The 21,771-nt window shown below is 38.9% G+C and overlaps 1 protein-coding gene and 1 long non-coding RNA gene across 3 annotated transcripts in view; one reads left to right on the top strand and one right to left on the bottom strand.

Annotated features, from left to right (window-relative positions):
- The window catches only part of LOC311426428, a 271,970-nt gene that overhangs the window by 117,401 nt on the left and 132,798 nt on the right, over nucleotides 1–21,771 (top strand). The gene's annotated exons all lie outside the window — the stretch shown is intronic.
- Nucleotides 12,195–21,771, bottom strand: part of LOC311426277 (transcription factor RFX3-like) — a 201,563-nt gene continuing 191,986 nt past the window's right edge. For both annotated transcript variants that reach the window (XM_084502539.1, XM_084502540.1), the window contains 4 exons: nucleotides 19,691–19,899; nucleotides 17,351–17,504; nucleotides 13,682–13,724; nucleotides 12,195–12,928 (listed from right to left, as the gene is read on the bottom strand). In XM_084502539.1, the coding sequence (XP_084358665.1) occupies nucleotides 12,699–12,928; nucleotides 13,682–13,724; nucleotides 17,351–17,504; nucleotides 19,691–19,899 (636 nt within the window). In that variant the 3' untranslated portion in view covers nucleotides 12,195–12,698. The remainder of the gene's footprint in view (nucleotides 12,929–13,681; nucleotides 13,725–17,350; nucleotides 17,505–19,690; nucleotides 19,900–21,771) is intronic.

Below are 21,771 nucleotides of genomic sequence, written 5' to 3'. Positions count from 1 at the left end.
CTTGACATCTCTTGTATCCTCAGTATTTAAAGATTCCACACTGAGTTCTGCTGCATTTTTGGCTCAGAGATTTATGCAGTATAGGTTCGTATCTATAGCTATAAATGAAGAGGAGCTCTAAATTCTACAGAAATAGTATTCCCGCTTTTTAGCTAAACTATGTTGTTAGAGGACAGTGACGTACAGAGTGATCATGAAATTCTGAGGAATTCTGAAAACAATACATTAATTCAAAAAAAATGTGTTGTCCTCTGTCCGTTAAACAGTGGTTAACACACCCAGCCATTACCAAATGGTGTAGCAAAAAAAGTTACAAGGAGAAAATTTATTTTTGGATGAACATTCAAAAAGCTCAGGTTCTCATTTGAAATCTCTCTTGTACTCAAATCTCACAAATAACAAGAATTTGTAGTCTTTCCTGCACTTGTATTTGCTGAAAGCAAGAAATACGATGTGAAAATATGTTGAACATAACTTCTCTGTCTGGGATAGGAACTCCCAAACAAGTTCGTTACTGTCCATCCTGATGCTTGTGAAGAGATAAAAAGGCCATTCTCAGGGAAAAGGTTTTATTGCCAGTAATACACAGTGGCTCTTTTGCTGGTCTTTTGCTTGAATCATCGTATAATAATAATCAGCTTTACTCCTGACTCAAGTACAGTCTGTTTGACTTGTTTTTAAACAAAGAAAATTGGCTTTTTTCCTACACAGTATTTTTTATTCATTACAGGGGCACTAAAAAGTTTTCACAAACATTTTGACTGACAAAAACTTACTTAGAGCTTCTTTTTTTAAAACAAAAACAAAAACAAAAACAACAAAACAAAGTTTTTCCTCATTGCTAATTTATTTTATGGTAATATTTATTAGGAAGTTGTGTGACAGTAAATTTTGGGGATTTTTTTTTTCAAAATAAAAATACTTAAAATCAGGAAAAGGAAAAAAGCTGAAACAAAAATAGAATTATCAGTTTATGTATTTACTAAATTAAACAAATTTTCCCATTTTTTGGCCAGCCGCAGTTGGTACTTTTCCCAATTATCCAGAAAAAAAAAAAAAAGAAAAGAGAAAAGAGAAAAGAAAACAAAAAGAAAATCAAAAACAAAAGAGGCCTGCCTGTGATGGGGTACTTCTACAAAGGAATACTGCAAATATTTTTCCTGAGTTGCTTCTTAAAACATAACTCTCAAATGTGGCGCCCAAAACTGTATACGAGATGAGGCCACACCAGTGCAGAGTAGAGTGGGACAATCACTTCCCTTGACCAGCTAAGCCATTAGTTCTTGTCCTATCTCTACAGTCCCTGATAAATATGATCTCATCTCATCTAGGACCCCTTTTCCCACAAAAAGTTTAGCACTGATGACCTTTGAGGTCCCTTCCAACCTGGACTGTTTTATAATCACATGGCACTTGCAGGAAAACCAGGCGATCAGGCCCAGTCATCATGAGTTTATGAAAGGCAGGTCCTGCTTGACGAACCAGATCTCCTGATCTCCTTCTATGACAAAGTGACGCACTTAGTGGATGAGGGAAAGGCTGTGGATGTGGTCTACCATGAATTAAGTAAGGTTTTTGACACCATTTCCCACAGCATTCTCCTCAAGATACTGGCTGCTCTTGGATTGGACTGGTGTACACTTCACTGGGTTAGAAACTGGCTGGATAGCCGGGCCCAAAGAGTCGTGGTGAATGGAGTTAAATCCAGTTGGAGGCCGGTCACTAGTGGAGTCCCCCAGGGCTCAGTACTAGGGCCAGTTCTCTTTAATATCTTTATCGATGATCTGGATAAGGGGGTTGAGTGCACCCTCAGTAAGTTTGCAGATGACACCAAGTTGGGTGCATGTGTCAATCTGCTCGAGGGTAGGAAGGCTCTGCAGGAGGATCTGGATAGGCAGGACCAGTGGGCTGAGGTCAACTGCATGGAGTTTAACAAGGCCAAGTGCTGGGTCCTCCACCTGGGGTGCAACAACCCCAAGGAGCGCTACAGGCTGGGAGATGAGTGGCTGGAAAGCTGCCAGGCAGAGAAGGACCTGGGAGTATTGGTGGATAGTCAGCTGAATATGAGCCAGCAGTGTGCTCAGGTGGCCAAGAAGGCCAAGAGCATCCTGGTTTGTATAAGAAACAGCATGGCCAGCAGGACTAGGGAAGTGATTGTCCCCCTGTACTCGGCTCTGGTGAGTCCTCACCTCGAGTACTGTGTTCAGTTTTGGGCCCCTTGCTACAAGATGGACATCTAGGTGCTCGAAAGAGTCCAGAGAAGGGCGACGAAGCTGGTGAGGGGTCTGGAGAACAAGTCTTACGAGGAGTGGCTGAGGGGGTTGGGAATGTTCAGCCTGGAGAAGAGGAGGCTCAGGAGCAACCTTATTGCTCTCTACAGATACCTCAAAGGAGGCTGTAGCGAGGTGGGGGTTGGTCATTCTCCCACGCGCCTGGTGATGGGACGAGAGGGAATGGGCTAAAGTTGCATAGGGGAGGTTTAGGTTGGGTATTAGGTATTAGGAAGAACTGGTTTAGTGGAGGACTTGTTAGTGTTAGGTCATAGGTTGGACTAGGTGATCTTGGAGGTCTCTTCCAACCTAGATGATTCTGTGATTCTGTGATAATTCTTTGCAATGCTGTTTAACTGCATCATACATTTAACTAATCATTTTTCCTGATAAACAGACCCAATTCCGAGACCATCTAAGGAACCTGAAGGTTCTCAAGTCCATGGGACCTGATGTGACGCATCCACGGATCCTAAGGGAACTGGCTGATGTAGTTGCTAAGCCACTGTCCATCATAGTTGAGAAGTTGTGTCACTCCACTGACTAGGAGAGGGGAAACATAACCCCCACTTTTAAAAAGGGAAAAAAGGAAGACCCGTGGAACTACAGGCATGTCAGTCTCACCTCTGTGCCTGGCAAGATCATGGAGCAGATCCTCCTGGAAACAATGCTAAGGCACGTAGAATCATAGAATCATTAAGGTTGGAAAAGACCTCCAAGATCATGTGGTCCAACCATCCCCCTACCACCAATATCACCCACTAAACCATGTGCCTAAGCACCAAGTCCAGCCTTTCCTTAAACACCCCCAGGGACAGTGACTCCACCACCTCCCTGGGCAACCCACTCCAGTACCTGACTACTCTTCCTGAGAAGAAATTTCTCCTCACTTCCAATATGAACCTCCCCTGCAGTAACTTGAGGCCATTCCTTCTTGTTCTATTGCTGATTATCTGTGAGAAGAGGCCGACCCTCAGCTCCCCACAACTTCCTTTCAGGTAGTTGTAGAGAGCAATAAGGTCTCCCCTGAGCCTCCTCTTCTCCAGTATAAACAACCCTAGCTCCCTCAGCCATGTGAGAAACGTGGTATATATGGTACAGAAGAGTGTCGAGTAGCTTGTGAACCCGTACTACTCAGCCAATAGGAAACAGGGGAGATGATCAGGAGTCTGGTAATATGGAATAAAAGGTTATGATTTGTTTACTAAAATGCGCTCCTAATTGACAGGATGCCTGCCATTGCAATCACGAATAAAAAAGCTTCACAGAAGATCCTGTCTGAAGAAAATTATTTGAGATTTTTCTCACAGCCGCTCCTCATAAGACTTTTTCTCTAGACCTTTCACCAGCTTTGTTGCCTTTCTCTGGACACTCTCCAGGGCCTCAATGTCTTTCTTGTCTTCTTTTGGGGCCCAAAACAGAACACAGTACAAAAGGTGTGGTCTCTCCAGAGCAGAGTACAGGGGGATAATCACCTCCCAAGTCCTGCTGCCCACTCTAGTCCTGACACAAGCCAGGATGCCGTTGGCCACCTGGGCGCACAGCCAGCTCACGTTCAGGTGAACATTGACCAACACCCCAGATCCTTATCCTCTGCACAGCTTTCCAGCCACTCTGCTCCAAGCCTGTAGCGCTGCATGGGGTTGTTCTGACCAAAGTGCAGGACCCAGTACGTAGCCATGTTGAACTTCATCCAGTTGGCCTCTGCCCATTGACCCATCCTGTCCAGGTCCCTCTGCAGGGCCTTCCTACCGTCCAGCAGATCAACACTCCCCCCCCACCCCCCCAACTTGGTGTTGTCCGCAAACTTACCAAGGGTGCACTCAATGAGGGTGCACGCATGGAAGATAAGGAGGGGATTGGTGCCAGCCAGCATGGCTTCACTAAGGGCAAATTGTGCCTGACAAATCTGGTGTCCTTCTGCAATGGGGTTACAGCATTTGTGGATGGGGAAGAGCAACTGACATCATCTACCTGGACCTGTGCAAAGTATTTCGAAAGGTCTTGGAGAACAGGAGAGGTGCCTGAGGACTGTAAGAAAGCCAGCATTACTCCAGTCTTCAAGAAGGGCAAGAAGGAAGACCCAGGAAATTACACTGTTGACCTTTGAGGTCCCTTCCTGGGAGATTGAGAGGAGTGAGGAACAGCCTTGCAGGCGCCAAGGTCAGTGAGTAAGGAGGGGGAGAGGTGCTCCAGGTGCCAGAGCATAAGTCCCCTGATAGGATGGAAGGGAACTTGCACCCTGGAGGCAATAATTCCAAATGCAACTACTATTGAATGCCCACAAAGCCAAATGCTCATAAACTGAACTTTCCAGACAAAATAAATTCAAGCTCTAGGAGGCAGCTTTGCTCTATTTTTTTCTAAGCTTTGAATGAAACACCTGTTTTGAGCCTAGTATTCCAAGCTCATTTTAATGTTCCAGCATTCTGTTACTTCGTGGGTCTTCCCCAGTTAAAATAACTTTTTCCATTTTTAGATGCAAAACACACTGGAGATTAGAGATTAACGATAAACATTGCTCCGTCCAATACAGACTTTATTCTTTATTTCAGCATTTGTCCTGGTTTCAGCTAGGATAGAGTTAATTTCCCTCCTAGTAGCTGGTAGGATGTTATGTTTTGAATTAGGATGAGAAGAGTGCTGATAACATGCTGATGTTTTAATTGTTGCAGAGCAGTGCTTACACCAAGCCAAGGACTTTTCAGCTCCTCGCTCTGTCCTGACAGCGGGCAGGCTAGGGGTGCAGCAGGAGCTGGGAGGGGACAGACCCAGGACAGCTGACCCAAACTGACCAAAGGGGTATTCCATCCCATCTGATGCCATGCTAAATAATTAATATGGGGTGGCTGGCTGGGGTCGGGGACCAGCTGCTCAGGGATAGGCTGGGCATCGGTCAGCGGGTGGTGAGCAATTGCACTGTGCATCACTTGTTTGTACACATTGTTATTAGTAGTACTATTATCATTATTGTTATTATTTTCCTCTTTTCTGTCCCAGTAAACTGTCTTTATCTCAACCCACAGGCTTTCATTTCTTTCTAATTCTCTCCCCCATCCCAGAGAGGAAGGGGGGAGGGGGAGTGAATGGCTGTGTGGTGCTTAGCTGCCGGCCAGGTTAAACCACAATAGCGTTCATAATCTGAAAACAAGTTAATGCATCTAATGTTTTCACAATTTTACTAAAACAAAACTTGCAAAAGTAGGCTTTGGTGATTGTGTACATCTGAGAAACTCAATGTTAGTTTTTGACTCCTAATACTGCTACATAAATATATACTGTCATTTAAAAGGCAGAAGTTGAAATCATTTTTCTTTTGAAATCAATAGCATTTACAGTCTAAAATATTTAATTATCTTGAACCAAAACCAATTCAAATGTTTGCAACAGGAAAACAAATTTATTTATATCAGAAGACAAGACAATTTTGTTTTGAAAAACACAAGAAAACTAGCCTGAGTTCATCTGAAATATTCAGAAAAATCCTATTGATTTTAGTATGCTTCAGTCATTATTTTTTAAACAACACCCTAAAAGTTAATATATATTTTTATAATTATAAAAGTTTCCTAGTTCGTGTACAGTACACAACACAAATTGCCTACAAACTATTATTTATCTCTTTCCAATTCTGAGAGAACATGAGATACTAAAAGATTTAGCATTTCTCACAAAAAAATCACATAAGGAAATACATATTTACAAAATCAAATACGTTATGCAAAGACAGCTCTCAAATTATCCTATAAAGATGTTTTCCTTAAATAAGTAAAACCTGTGTTCAACTAATTCCAAAAGTGCAAAACAACATTACATCACATGTCCAGTCTACAAAAAAGTTGGTTTCTTCATTTACATAATGTATGCAGTAAATTGGAAAACAAAAGTTCAATTTCTCCTAGCGTTATTACGTTTCTGTGCTTGTGGGACTCAGTAATGTAATCTGCCACTTACTAAGTAAAATTTAAATAATGGCACTTAAAAAAAATACAGTAGAATATAAATGGTACCAAGTAAGTTTCCTAGAAGATAAGAAAGTCCTGAGTGATGACAGAATTATTGATTGGAAAGCTCTAGAATTACCCTAATTACAGTTTGCCATCTCAGGCACAATTTCCCAAGTGTTTGAAAGGCACTCAAAGTTTATTTAATAGCCTCATTGCTTATTAGTGTAAATCCAAATTTCCTGTGAAGATGAGCAATTTTCTGTGAAGCTGAGCAATTTGCTTTGGTACCAAAAATGATATTTTAAATTGCTTTATTGGTTTACTTTAATATGATATTTAATCTTTAAATACAAAACAATCATTTTAACAATGTATTTTGGAACCCTTTAGTATTCTTTGTGTAAAAAAAAACTAAGAACAAACCAAAACATACCCAAACCCCCTCTTGTTGCAAGTCAAAAGATACTGAATTAGCTCCCTGGTAAACACTAGTTAAGGTGAGGTTGTCCCTTCACAGTTTTAATTCTTTAAAAATATTTATAATTTTGGAGTGCTGAAAACTCTTGCACCACAATCAAAGAAGAACATAAGAGCATTTCCCTTATTTGGATTTAAGTGTGGGTCATTTTGATGTTCATAGTCTTGTTATGGACCTTCTTCTCTACGATGAATTTTAGCCCTAATTGTTACCAGTAGATAGTTAACTCTGTTTTGCGTGAAAGAGATAAAATATGTTCTTTGAGGAAGGGGTAAGATGACCCGGGCCTTGGAGATGTCTAAAGGATGATTAACTGAGGAACTACTAATTGGGAAGACCATTCTGTTGACATTCTTGAAGGAAACATCCTGACTATGCCTTTGAATATGTCACCAATAAACATAACATGAATAATTGGCTGAAAAACAAAGAATAGGAGTATTCTAGTGTGAACTATCCTCATTACAATAGTAAAAATCATGCCCCTAGGCTGGGAGACACTTCCTCTCTGAGGATGGGCAGAATGATTCTGTCATGTCAGCAGTATGCTAATTATATAACTAGTTGGAGGCTAGGGGATAGTACAAATATTTAAATTCACCAAACTTGGAGGAGTTGTGGACTCGAATGAGGGTGGAAAGGCCTTGCAGAGGGATCTGGATAGGTTGGAGAGCTGGGCAATCACCAACCGCATGAAGTTCAATAAGAGCAAGTGCCGGGTCCTGCACCTGGGACGGGGAAACCCTGGCTGCACGTACAGACTGGGCGATGAGACGCTGGAGAGCAGCCTAGAAGAGAGGGATCTGGGGGTCGTGGTAGACAGCAAATTGAATATGAGCCAGCAGTGTGCCCTGGCAGCCAGGAGGGCCAACCGTGTCCTGGGGTGCATCAAGCACGGCATCGCTAGTAGGTCAAGGGAGGTGATTGTCCCGCTCTACTCTGCGCTGGTGCGGCCTCACCTCGAGTACTGTGTGCAGTTCTGGGCACCACAGTATAAAAAGGACATGAAACTGTTGGAGAGTGTCCAGAGGAGGGCTACGAAGATGGTGAAAGGCCTGGAGGGGAAGACGTACGAAGAACGGCTGAGGTCACTAGGCCTGTTCAGCCTGGAGAAGAGGAGGCTGAGGGGAGACCTCATCACAGTCTACAACTTCCTCGTAAGGGGGTGTCGAGAGGCAGGAGACCTTTTCTCCATTAACACCAGTGACAGGACCCGCGGGAACGGGGTTAAGCTGAGGCAGGGGAAATTTAGGCTTGACGTCAGGAGGGGGTTCTTCACAGAGAGGGTGGTTGCACACTGGAACAGGCTCCCCAGGGAAGTGGTCACTGCACCGAGCCTGTCTGAATTTAAGAAGAGATTGGACTGTGCACTTAGTCACATGGTCTGAACTTTTGGGTAGACCTGTGCGGTGTCAAGAGTTGGACTTGATGATCCTTAAGGGTCCCTTCCAACTCAGGATATTCTATGATTCTATGATTCTAAATGTATTTATAAGGGATTGTATTAAGAGTGGCGTGGATGTGCCAGCATAGTGGGAAAGCACCTAGTACCCAGAGTTGATCAATTCTGAAATAAACAATATCTTGACCTAGTGTATGGATGGGTAAGGAATCCAAACTTTTTATTGGACAACATCATGAACAAATTTTTACCAAATATTTATTTACTTGGGGCTTTCAGTCCCAGCATTTCTACTAGGTAGTCACTTTGTAAGTGGCTTTTACTATTTCCTAATTAAAATTGGTAAATTAAACTCAGGTTTGCTGGCACATAAAATCACTAGCAGCTTTGATCAAGGCAAACTGGTAATCATTTACAATAAATTACAAATAAAATGTTAAATTAAAACCCTTTGAGTACTGTATTTTAATTATGCATGAATTTGCATTAACTGACTAAAAATGTTTATAATTTACTTGCACTTTACCGATGTAATTCCACTAAACAAGGTAATGAGGCTTTTTTTTTTTTTTTATTCCACTCAGCTAGATTTGAATAAATACATCTGCACCTAGGATTGCTAATTTCTGCAAGGGATCAGTAAAAAAGCTCAGTAAGGTAGCATTTCTATACATAATTTCAGAAACTCTCTTCTCAGTTCTGAACTTGTTCCCGTGCTCTGGTGGGTACTACTTGCAATAAAAAAATAAATTAAAAAAAAATTCAACACATCAGAAGGCAGGTCCAATTTCAAGTTGTTTTTGTTTGTTTTTGTTTTGTTTTTTTCTGACATTCATCCAAACTGCTGCATCCCTGTAGAGGAAACTGAATATAGTACCTCTGTCTTTCTATTAGTCAATAGCAAAGTGAACGAAAGTTAAAAGTAATATGAATACAACACTCTCCTTTTTGTATCTATTTATCAGATAGACTGCAGAAAATTTGACTGCAAACATACCAACAGTTCTGTAAAATTTATTCTTTTAATTAAGCAATTTTGTTTTTATTTCTAAAGATTTTAATTGACATTATTAGAGCATTTTAATACTACCCTGAAGTGATTTTGAAAATAGTATATATATTCCTTTCTAAACCTCCATCTTGTAAAGGACTCTTAAAGTAGACAACTTATGTCTGTAGAGCTACATATTTGATTTCTTGAGATATTAACGCAATTATGAAAACAAAAGAGCAGAAGTAGTGTTTTGCACCAGACAGCACAAGTTGATAGCAGTGAATAATTTAGCCTGTCTATTGAGCCTTCTATAATAAAACCACTTCTGTCTAATATGCAAGTATTTAATTTAGAAAATAAAAAATATTATCTGCAACATGACCAGTTACTTAGATGTATAGAGCATTTTTAGTGATCTAATTAACCTATCTAAAAAGTTTTGTTTTTATCCTTACAATACTCAAAGGGTTAATGCAAAGCATTACATTAAATTAATTTTCTAATGCTAAAACTATTTTGTTTATGCTTCTATTACATTTATTTTCTTTTAATTGCCAAATTAGCAAATATACTACAATACCATTCATTGACCTGTTTTTAAACTGTAGACATGATAGTTTTCCTGTTCTACAGACAAGAATGCAATTTTCAGAAATTTACACTGATCTCTCAGATTAATGTTTTAAACTCTGAAATCACTATCATATGAATTACCAAAAATACCTACATTATTTAAAAAGTTAAATTTTCACCATTTTTTCATTACTATAAAAGGTTATTTTGTTTTGTAAATCCACTCTATAAATTAAATTGCAATGTAGCTCTAACTAATATACATGTTTTTCTAAACAATACTGATGTCAATTGGTGATAACCACAAATATATCAGATTAGGTCTCCTGTTGAAAATATTTTGAACCAAAACAGTATTTCATACATTTAAAAATGGTTTGGTTTAAACTGAAATGTTTTATAGACCCATGCATTCTTCAGTGACAGTACACCAGCACATTTTACACATTTGTGAGCTAAAGGCAGAAATGCTGTACATCGTGACTTTGTAAGTAAACAATTTAAAGAATATACTCTTTTTTTTTTAAATGAAACATTAAAAAAGGGTGCACAAAGCATGTTACAGTACAATAATAAAATACAGAAATAGATAACTGAAAAGAGGGATTTTTTAAACTGATTTATGATGGGAAATATGAAAATGTACCAACAACTTTTCATAAATATAAAACTTGGCCCCTGTGAAAATTGGGCCCTGTGATTTAAAAAGTAATTTAACAACACCCATTCCCAACAGTGTTCACTAAGTTATATGGGAGAAGTGTCACTAAAATAATTATTTGGAATTCCACATCAAGATCAGGTAAAACCCCAAAAAGTTCTTATAATGTCTAACCTGTGGATACTTGCTACAGTTTTTTAGAGCTCTAAAAGAGTTAAGCAGACTTCATAGTTGATGTGGTAATTCAGCCACGTGCTGCATGCTACATAATTTGGACTGAGGTATCCATATCTCTGGTCTTAAATCATTAACAGTACCCATCTATTAAAAAATAGCAAAGGTGTGCAAATCAATTCATATTAATTCATATTGAAGCAGAAAATTCTCAAACCTGTAAGCATACACATCAGCTTACAGCAACTGAATTCCTTTAAATATTTGTTAAAGTGGGGAAAATATTGTTTTATTTGAGAGAATGGTCAACTGATAAGCATAAAAACTTCATTCAGTTATTTGAATCAGGGATAGTTCCATTTTTTTGATAATTGCTATTAGAATACATGAAATACATTATTTGTGTGAATATATTATTTTCTTTTTGCACTATATGAACAGTGAACAACTATTCAAAATGTCAGTCCGGAGATATTCAGGTCCAACTGCTTCTTAACAATCTAGATTTACATTTTACAACAATACTTTTCTCTCAGCAACAACAAATCCAACATTCTACCAATAAAGGATTATGATAAGTAAACATTTAAGGTTTGTCAATACAAAATTTGAAATACACGTCATACTACAATACTATAGCATTAAAAACTTATGTTAAAAATGAAAAATGGTGAATAGCTTATTCTTTTTTACTTATAAAAATCATATAATGAAAGGGAGCAAATATTTTCATGGGTTATTTTTTAGGATTTTTGGTGAAGGGTGCTGATTTCTAAGGAAAAAATCATGACAGTGATATTTGGGGGAACAAAAACTATGAGGATTCAGTGCACAGATGAATTTAGAGATAAATGAACATAAACCTCATTTGAAATTTTCACAAAAAAATAAAATTTTAATGAAAAAAAAACATTTCATGAAAAAAATTAACAGTTATTAAGAATAACAAAAAATAATAATCTTAGCTTTAGTTCTGTTTAAGGCACCATGTAATAGCCGAGGTACAATGATCCCTGATGTACATTCTTAAATGGCAGTGGTCCATTTTGCCACCTATTCAAATTCTATGCAATTGGAAATAAGTGCAAGTAAGGTGTGCCAGTTATAGTACCTTATTAAAGTTTTGTAAAAATGTAAATTTACTTTAAGAATCAGGAAATATATTTTGAAAAGAAAATTATGTGGGTTGCTACATTCCTTACATTCTATAAATTATCTTTTATGACAGCAGATGATTGAGTTAGTAGGAAAAGACTTGGAATAGAAGAAAGTCATCTAAATTGAATGTTTTCTTGTATGTCCAGTTCAGCATAAGTAGCATATACACTTTAAAAAAATAAAAAATAAAGTCACTTCTTTTCAGGTTCAGTTTCTACAATACCATTCAACCACCAAAAGCATCTGTGCAGTGGTCCCAAATATAGAATCAGTAGTCTCCAAAACCAGAGGAACTGGCACACAAATAAAATCTGGAGCTGTCGATTTTAAAGGAAGCTTGTATTGTTTACAAGGTGATCAGATAATTTGGTATGCCTACAGTGTACACATTACCACATTTTTACAATTCTATCATTCTGCATTTGTAAATGCAGTGAAAACACTTCTTCCTTACAGAAAGAAAACAGTAGATCTTCCCAATCCTCCAGCATTATCATAAAAATACCCCCTGAATGATCACAATTTCATCAAAATAGTGTCTTCTAGTTCTGTTTAATGAAAAGCACCTTTTATGACAAATTTGATGCATATGCAATCAAATGAGTATGCCTCCAGTAAAAATACAATAAAGTATTTCTTTTGATATTTTACAGAAGTGCACCTAATTAAAAACCCATCTATATGAAATAATAAAGACTTAATTAAAATTAACATAATTTTTAAAACTATGAAAAAAAATTAAGTTACTTTAATTATAAGAGGACAAAAGCATTAACATTCAAAGCTTGGCAAAAATCTTCATTGACACTTGAAATGAGGAAAACTCATTGAGTAGCCAATGTAAAATGATTTTGCTTACTTTTTTTTTTAAATACCTGGCAACATACATACACCCATTTCATTCCACAACTGTAATAAAAGGTAATGTTCAGCATAGCTAAAAATGTGATGTCAACTTTCAGACCAATTTTCTCCATCCCCCACATTTAGTCCAGCATCAACAGGGCTAATGTAGTTGGGTGTAAGTGTGGTGCTTCAATATTAGACTGCAGTATATGTATTTCCAGTAGCACTGCATTGTCTGACAGTCTGAGTATTTGCAACAATGTGCTCATTATGAAGTGGGTTCAGGAGGTTCTGCTCTACTCCACTCTCAAGCGCTGGCTGCTGCACACAGCCCACCTGGTGCAGTTCTGTTTTCTCCCTCTTGTCTTGTGGCTCTCCATTTTCATCCATGTCTTCTATTTCACTTTCAACTTCACTGCCCTCATCTGCACAAATAAACAACCAAGAAAAAATAGCACAAAATGGAAAAATCTAAATACAAGGGCCTTTATTTTGCAAATAACATGAAATACGAAAACACGGGGAAGCATAGAAACCTGATAAAGTAGAAATTGAAAGCTTAAGATTTTACTGGGAGAAGTCAACAAATTCTACAGATAAATAGGTTAATGAACTCTCTCTAATGCTATCTCATTTTATAGATAAGGAAACTGAACTGAAGAGAGGTTGTGATTTGCCCCAAATTATACAACCAGTGTAAGAACTGAGAACAAACTAAGCCTACAGTTTACCAAGAGGACATAAACTCACATCTTACTAGATTCTTCAGTAACAATTAGCAAGTTATTTGGCAAGTGCTTGGACCTAATTCTGCCATCTTCACTTACCAAAATCATCATTCACTACAAATGTAGGTATATGTGCATGCTCATCAAATCTTAGTTTTTCCAACTGTCCATCTCCTTCAGCTCTCTCACAAGGATATACAGCTAAATAATGGGTGAAATTTTGAAAAATTCTTATGTAAATAATAAACATTTAAAAATATTTTCTTGTTAAGAACCTTAGCTACAGCATTCTAGTTATTACTATATACTGTTTATCATGTAAAGCATATTGTACACATATAATAGTAATATACACATTTACTACATTTTCAAAAAATAAGGACTTGTTTTCCTCCAAGACACACATTAGTTCTGTATAAAATTAAACATTTTAGAGAGTTGACTGCTTACCTTTATTCATATTTCCAGAGGATGTAGCATTTAAATCATCAAACTGCAAAATAAACAATAAAAAGCGTAGATGCAGTCTTACACAAACATGACCTTAGATTATCTACGATGAAGCTCCAATAGCTTGTGGCTAGTATGAAAGTGCATGCATGTGACTGCAGTCATGTCCATAGTATACCAGTTCATTTTCCATTCCATTCCAAGTGAATCATTTATTATATGTCCACATCTGTCCATTTTGTAACACTTTAAAAGTACAATTCCTTGGTGATAACTCCTGAGATAATGTGAATTCTTAAGCAACTCTCACAAAAGGGGATGTACCTCTGAGTGATGAAAGCAAACCTGGGAACATTGTCACTTTAGGAAACAACAGGGAAATACTTGTGAACTGTTCCAATCCAAAGCAATTAGGAAGGGTTCCTCTGAAAAGGTGCTGCAACCGATAGTCCAGCTGAAGTGCTTCTACACTAATGCACAAACCATGGGAAACAAGCAGAAGGAGTTGGAAACAATGGTGCAATTAGAAAGTATGACCTGATTGCTATTGCGGAAATGTGGTGGGATAGATCACATAACTGGAACAAGCTCTTCAGAAGAGAGAGACAGTGAAGGAGGGGTGGGGATGTTACCCTCTATGTTATGGAAGGAATTGATTGTGAAGAGATGCCTCTGAGAAACAGCCACAGACAGGTTGAGAGCTTGTGGGTAAAAGTTAAGGACCGGACCAATAAAGGACACCTTGTGGTTGGGGTCTACTACAGGCCGCCTGATCAAGGGGAGCCTGTGGATGAGACATTCTTGCTTCAACTACATGAAGCATGTCACACTCGCATACTCTCATCCTGATGCGGGACTTCAACCACATGGATTTCTGCTGGGAAAACTACACTGCAGGCTGTAAGCAATCCAGGAGATTCCTAGAGTGCGTTGAGGATAACTTCCTGGTCCAGGTATTAGACAAACCAACCAGAGGAGAAGCGTTACTGGACCTGGTGCTTACTAATGCAAACGAGCTCATTAAAGAGGTCAAGACTGGAGGTAGCCTGGGCTGTAGTGACCATGCCCTAGCTGAGTTTGTGATCTCAAGGAATACAGGCCTGGCAAAGAACAAAGTCGGCATCCTGAACTTCTGAAGAGCAAACTTCAAGCTATTTAAAGACCTAGTGGACAAAACTCCTAGAACACTGTCTTTACAGACAAAGGAGATGAACGGAGTTGGCAACTCTTTCCTTAAAGCACAAGAATTTTTCATTCCCCTGTATAAGGAAGTGAGTAGGGAGGGCAGGAAACCGGGGTGGCTGTGCAAGAAAACTGAAGTGGAAGAAGGAAATGCACAGGCAGTGAAAGCAAGGACATGCAGCCTGGGAAGAGTACAGGGGTGCAGTCCGGATGTGCAGGGATGGGATCAGGAAAGCCAAGGCACAGATGGAATTGAGCTTGGCAAGGGATGCAAAGAATAACATGAAGGAATTCTATAGGTACATTGATTCCCATATGGCTTCTCTCGTTTCCCTGAAGTTGTAGATGAGGGCTGGGGAAGCGAAGTCCCACTCACTGTAAGTGAAGAGCAGGTTCGAGACTACCTGATGAAACTGAACAGGTACAAGGCTATGGGTCCCGATGACTACATCCAGGTTTGGGGTCCCCGGCACAAGAAGGATGTGGATCTATTCAAGTGGGTCCAGAGGAGGGCCACAAAGATTATCAGAAGGATGGAGCACCTCTCCTATGAAGAAAGGCTGAGAGAGCTGGAGATGTTTAGCTTGAAGAAGAGAAGGCTCCAGGGAGACCTCATTGCAGCTTTACAGTGCTTAAAGGGGGCTTATAAAAAGATGGAGAGCAACTTTTTTCTCGGGTAGATAATGGCAGGACAAGGGGGAATGGTTTTAAACTAAAAGAGGATAGATTTAGATGATATGTTAGGAGAAAATTCTTCACTCAGAGGGTAGTGAGGCACTAGAACAGGTTGCCCAGAGAGATTGTGGATGCCCCATCCCTGGAGGTGTTCAAGGCCAGGCTGGACGAGGCCCTGGGCAACCTGATCTAGTGGGTGGCATCCCTGCCCATGGCGGGGGGGTTGGAACTAGATGATCTTTAAGGTTCCTTCCAACACAAGCTGTTCTATGATTCTATGATATGAAAATTAAAGTTAGGTGATCTACTGAAGAGAAGATGTCTGAGGTAAACTTCAGTTTGCACATACCATGGACACATGTAAAACAGTGGTTCTAAGTTGAGACCACTCACCCATCTGCTTGCTTACTTCCCCACCCTCCACACCATGGGATGGGGGAGAAAATAGGAAGAATGGAAGTGAGAAAGCTCATGGGTGGAGATAAAAACAGGAAGACCACTTACTAATTACTGTTATGGGCAAAACAGATTAGACTTGAGGAAAAATAATTTATTACTGATTAAAATAAATATTTAATTACTGATTTGTGTAGTGGGAAAGAAACAAAAAAATCCATGCTTAGAGAAAACATCTTTCCTCCCCATTTCCCCAGCTCAACTTCACTCCAAGCACTTCTCTTCTCCCTGTGTTCTTGCTGCATGTTACATTCAGTCCCTTCACTGAGGCAATAGCCGGTGCAGGGAGGGTTGTGGTCATTACATAGCAGTTTCTCTCTGACACTCCTTCCTTCTCATGTTTTTTCTTTGTTCCAGCATGGGTTCTCCACAAGCTGAAATCCTATCATGCAAATCTGCTTCAGCATGGGTTCTCCACAGGTTGCAGTTCCTTTGAGAATTCCTCCATCTGCTCTGAAGGTTCTCTATGGGCTGCAGGGAATATCTGCTCTGGGGTGCAGATCTTCTACAAGTTGCAGGGAATATTTGCTCTACCATGGAGCATCTCCTACTGCTCTCTTGTTTCTCACTCTCTTTTATTCTCTCCTCCTGTTCCTGTCCAGTTGGTATTTACTGCCCTTTCTTAAATATGTTTTCACAGAGTCACCCTGAACTTTGCTAATTGGATCAGTCTGTGATAGGTCCACTGCTGAGTGGACCTCCTGGACCTCAGTGGTTCCACTGAAGTGGAACCAGCTGTGTCCAGCCCAGGGCAGCCCTTTACCTCTTCTCAGAGGCCATTCCTGCAGCCCAGTTCCAACACCCACCCCCCCACTACCAGAACCTTGCCATAAAGAAACAATACACGTGAACAGTACCATTTAAGCAAAACTAACTTCTGCACATGAGCTACCTTTCTGAAGTTAGTACGCAGTTGTGTAAATATTTGTATTGGAATTAAGTGTGTGTAAATACATGTAAAAACAGATCCTTGAAATCAAGTTTCCTATTAATCTCTTACTTTATTATTTTCATATAAACTATTTAGTTTTCCAGAACTCAAGAATGTAGGTATCTACCTAGTAGCTTGATCTGCTATTTTTTATGAACAAGCTCACTTGCAGAAAATTAGTGTTAGAATTCATTGTGATTTTTAGTATTGTGAAAAAAAATCAGCCAAGGAAACATGGTTTAAGATATATAACTTTAGGAACCCAAATTTGAAGATGCCAAATGTATTTGAGATTCAATCTGCAACAGTTATATTAAGTTATATTACGAAATATCCCATAGCTCCACTTAAACATTAAAAAATGTAGATGCATATCCAAGTCGATCACTAAATCCATCAATCCATTATCTTGTATGGTGTCTTACCTCTTCCATAACTGCGATAGGTGTCTCTCCTCTTGCCTGAGCAACACGATGTTCTACTAAGTAAAACATGTACTCATCATAAAGCAAGCGGATCAGATGAAAAGAGCCAAAGCTAGCAGCACTGCGTAAGGTTAAATCTCGAATCACCATTGAGCTATTTAAATATGGAAAGAAATATTTATGAAATAAATATCACAATTCTTTCATAATTTATTAATATGCAATGGAATATGCACTTCAAAAATACTATTTTTAAAATTAATGCTAACCACAAACATCTGATTTATGATGTCTTCAGAAAGACATGGCATTGTTGGACACCACATTACACAACTAGAAGCTAAAATTTTTAAAAGACAGGAAGGGTTTTGTTTTGTTATATGCACAATTACCAATATGTGAGCACATGTAAAAACTGACCACAGTGGAAGAAAGTTCTTTGTTAAAATTTTAAACAGTACAACTGTATTAAGATTATTTAATTTTAAACAAAGTAGTCATTCAAAATATTATGCCTGATGTGCTCATATTCCTAGTACTAAGGTGTTAATTGGTATTGCTTTTAAACTTGTAGTATATAAATAATGCAAAAATAAGTTTGTTTATATCTTAAAATAGACAAATACAGATTGTGGACAAAAACATCCATATGATACCTTCATAAAGTAGATGCTACAATGTACCATTTTGGAAAAAAAAAAAAAAAAGCTACCTTTACTATGATAACTGCTACAGTAGCAGCTGACATGGGATTTTTTTTTTTAATGCATTTTTACACACTAAAAAAGATTTTGTCTTCCCTACATAATAAAAATAGAAATCATGGTATTTTAATTAATATTATTAAGAATATTGTCTTTAAAATTATATAGCTATTCAACGCAAAGTGTTTCAAACCATGTTTCTAACTCGGGATAAAATTCTGTCCTGGTTTCAGTTAGGATAGAGTTAATTTTCTTCCTAGTAGCTGGTAGGATGCTATGTTTTGGATTAGGATGAGAAGAATGTTGATAACACAATGTTGTTTTAATTGTTGCAGAGCAGTGCTTACACCAAGCCAAGGACTTTTCAGCTTCTCGCTCTGTCCTGCCAACAGGCAGGTTAGGGGTGGAGCAAGAGCTGGGAGGGGACAGACCCAGGACAGCTGACCCAAAGTGGCCAAAGGGGTATTCCATACTATCTGATGTCATGCTAAACAATAGATAGGGGTGGCTAGCCAGGGTACCAGGGTGGGGAGGCCGGCTGCTCAGGGATAGGCTGGGCATCGGTCAGCAGGTGGTGAGCAATTGCAATTGTGCATCACTTGTTTCATACACATTATTATTAGTGCTATTATTATTATTATTATTATTATTATTATTATTATTATTATGTCTTAATAAACTGTCTTTATCTCAACCCACAGGCTTCACTTTCCTATTTCTCTCTCCCATCCTAGAGAGGGAGGGGGGAGGATGAGCGAACGGCTGTGTAATGTTTAGCTACCGGCCAGGTTAAACCACAACAGTTCTTTTTGGCGCCCAACGTGGGGCATGAAGGGTTGAGATAACAACAGATCTGACCAGAGTGTGTTAAACTAAAATTGGTATAAGTATTAGACCTGCTTAATAGTTGCTAGTCATAATGCTGATTGCTTTAATCTCAAGTCTGCTGTGCCTGTTTTCCAAATTGAGTTATATAGCATGTTACTTTCCTTATGTGCTCCCTGTTGTGCTGCTTATCCTTTCCGGGCCCTGGTTTAAGATCATTATGGTACTGTGCGGTGTAACGATGGCTTATGATATGTTGAAATTGCTGGTCATGACCCTAACCTGGTATTTGTACTCAGCAATGTCGTCGACTCTATACTTGGGAAACCATATCTTGGAAACTATTAACAATTACACCTATTGCCTTTTTTCATCAGGGAGCCAATCTGTGGAGGGGACAGGGGAAGATATTTTTTTCCTACTTGTTCATTCTCCCTTTCTCCTTCAGTGCCCTCTTATCCTCTGAGCTAGCTACGATAGTTCTTCAAGATTTTGAATATCCTTGAGATACTCAGACCAGCATGTTCTTATTGTTATGTCTCCTGAATGCAATTCACATTTTGTGATTTCTAACCTCATTACATTTGCACAAGACTTCAAATAATATACAAGGTTTATTTCATCCACTGCTGAGTTACACATAGTCTCAAGTTTGATATTAACAACACTATTTTTTTCTGGAAAAAGGAAACAGCTTTTCAAACTATTGTATGAAGTTGTTTTTTTTTTTAATTTTGTCAACATTATTATAGTATACATTTCAGAAAATAATAAAATAGCTAAAATAATTTAGAAGACTAGTAAAAACTACCTGTAGAAAGACCATTTTAAAATAAATTCTCGTGCTGCTTTAGGAAAGCTGGGTCTTCCTTCATATGGTTTCAATGCTTGCATCATTACATTATCAAGCCAGGCAGCCCACTGCTCCAGAGTGCTCTGCTGCTGTAGAATCATCTTGAAATCTGTTTCTAGTCTTTGAACTATAATGTCATCACACTGACACACCCAGGAAGCCTGCTCCTGTTACAACACATGGCAAACATGAAAACAAAAGACAAATTATTCTTGAAGATTGAACAATTAAAAGGATTAAATACACTTCTTAGCCAAACTAATGAGTTTTTTTATTTTCACATCTTTAAATTTTGTTGAAAGAAAATAAGAGCAAGCGACCCAAAGTATGAAAACGGGCATCAAATAAAGCACACACAAAAGTACAATCGAAAAAATGCAAGTACATTGCAGTGGTCCATATTGGTTTTCATGGAAGAATTTTCAACTTCTTTCATTCATATTTTTTCTAGTAAAAAATTCAGAAATTGTCAGGCTTAGGACTACAAGAACAAGTAGTGGAAAGGACAGTCAAATGGAAGCTGAGAGAGTAAGAAACAAAGAGGAAAAGAAACCAAAGTACCATGTTTTCTATTGCTTTGAAGCAGTTATTATTCTATCTTCAAATATGTTTTTTTTAAATATTTTTAAGCACCTCACTTGAAAAGAGATTTGTTTATTAGGCAAAAAATGGGGTTGTTGTGTTTATCCATAGGCTGTAATACGTAGAATAGAATAGAATAGAATAGAATAGAATAGAATAGAATAGAATAGAATAGAATAGAATAGAACAGAACAGAACAGAACAGAACAGAACAGTTCAGTTGGAAGGGACCTACAAAGACCATCTAGTCCAACTGCCTGACCTCTTCAGGGCTAAACAAAAGCTAAAGCATATATGTGAGGGGATTGTCAAAATGCCTCTTGAACACTGACAGGCATGGGGCATCAACCACCTCTCTAGGAAGCCTGTTCCAGTGTTTGACCACTTTCACAGTAAAGAATTTTTTCCTAACATCTAGTCTGAATATCCCCTGGCACAACTTTGTGCCATTCCTTAAATAAGACCAATAAGACACTTCTGCTGGACCTGTAGCCCATGGAGAGGAGCTGCCACCCGTGGGGGACCCATGTTGGAGCAGTTTGCTCCTGAAGGATGGACCCTGTGGTACAGACCAATATTGGAGCAGTTCTTGAAGAGCTGTTGTCTGTGGGAAGCCCATATAGGATCAGTTGGGAAGGACTGCAGCCCATGGAAGGGATCCCACGTTGGAGCAGGCGTAGTGAATGACCATGAAGAAGCAATGGAGACAAAGCGCTATGGACTGACTGAAACCCCCATTCCCCGTTCCGCTGAGCCGCTCGGGGGGAGGACATAGAAGGATGAGGGGGGAATGTTTTTAGTTTGCTTTAATTTCTCACTTTTCTAGTATGCTAGTGATAGGCAATAAATTATATTCATCTCCCTATAAATATATATTGTCTATTGTATATATATTATATATAATACTCTGTTTTGCCTATGAGCAGTTGTGATGCGTAGCAGGGAAAAAACACTACACTGGACCATGTCAATTAGTTGAACAACAGGAGAAAAAGCTGTTGTTTCTTCTAAGGAAAATCATAGAATCATTTAGGTTGGAAAAAACCTCTAAGAACATTGAGTCCAACCACTGTATAGCACTGCAAAGTCTACCTCGAAACCACATCCCTAAGCACCACATCTACACGTCTTTTAAATACCTCCAGGGATGGTAACTCAACCATTTCCCTGGGCAAATTTTACCAATGCCTTACAACCCTTTCAATGAAGAAATTTTTCCTAATATCCAACCTAAACACCCCCCAGCACAACTTAAGGCCATTTGCTCTTGTCTTATCACTTGGTGCTTGGGAGAAGAGACCAATCCCCACCTCGCTACAGCCTCTTTAAAGGTTACTGTAGAGCACAATAAGGTCTCCCCAGAGCCTCCTCTTCTCCAGGCTAAACCACCCCAGCTCCCTCAGCTGCTCCTCATAAGACTTGTTCTCTAGAGATTTCACCAGCTTTGCTGCCGTTCT

Source organism: Aythya ferina, assembly GCF_964211825.1.
Source record: "Aythya ferina genome assembly, chromosome: W".
Lineage (NCBI taxonomy): Eukaryota > Metazoa > Chordata > Aves > Anseriformes > Anatidae > Aythya > Aythya ferina.
The sequence above is the reverse complement of the archived record's forward strand: the minus strand, read 5'-3'. Positions and strand labels throughout refer to the sequence as shown.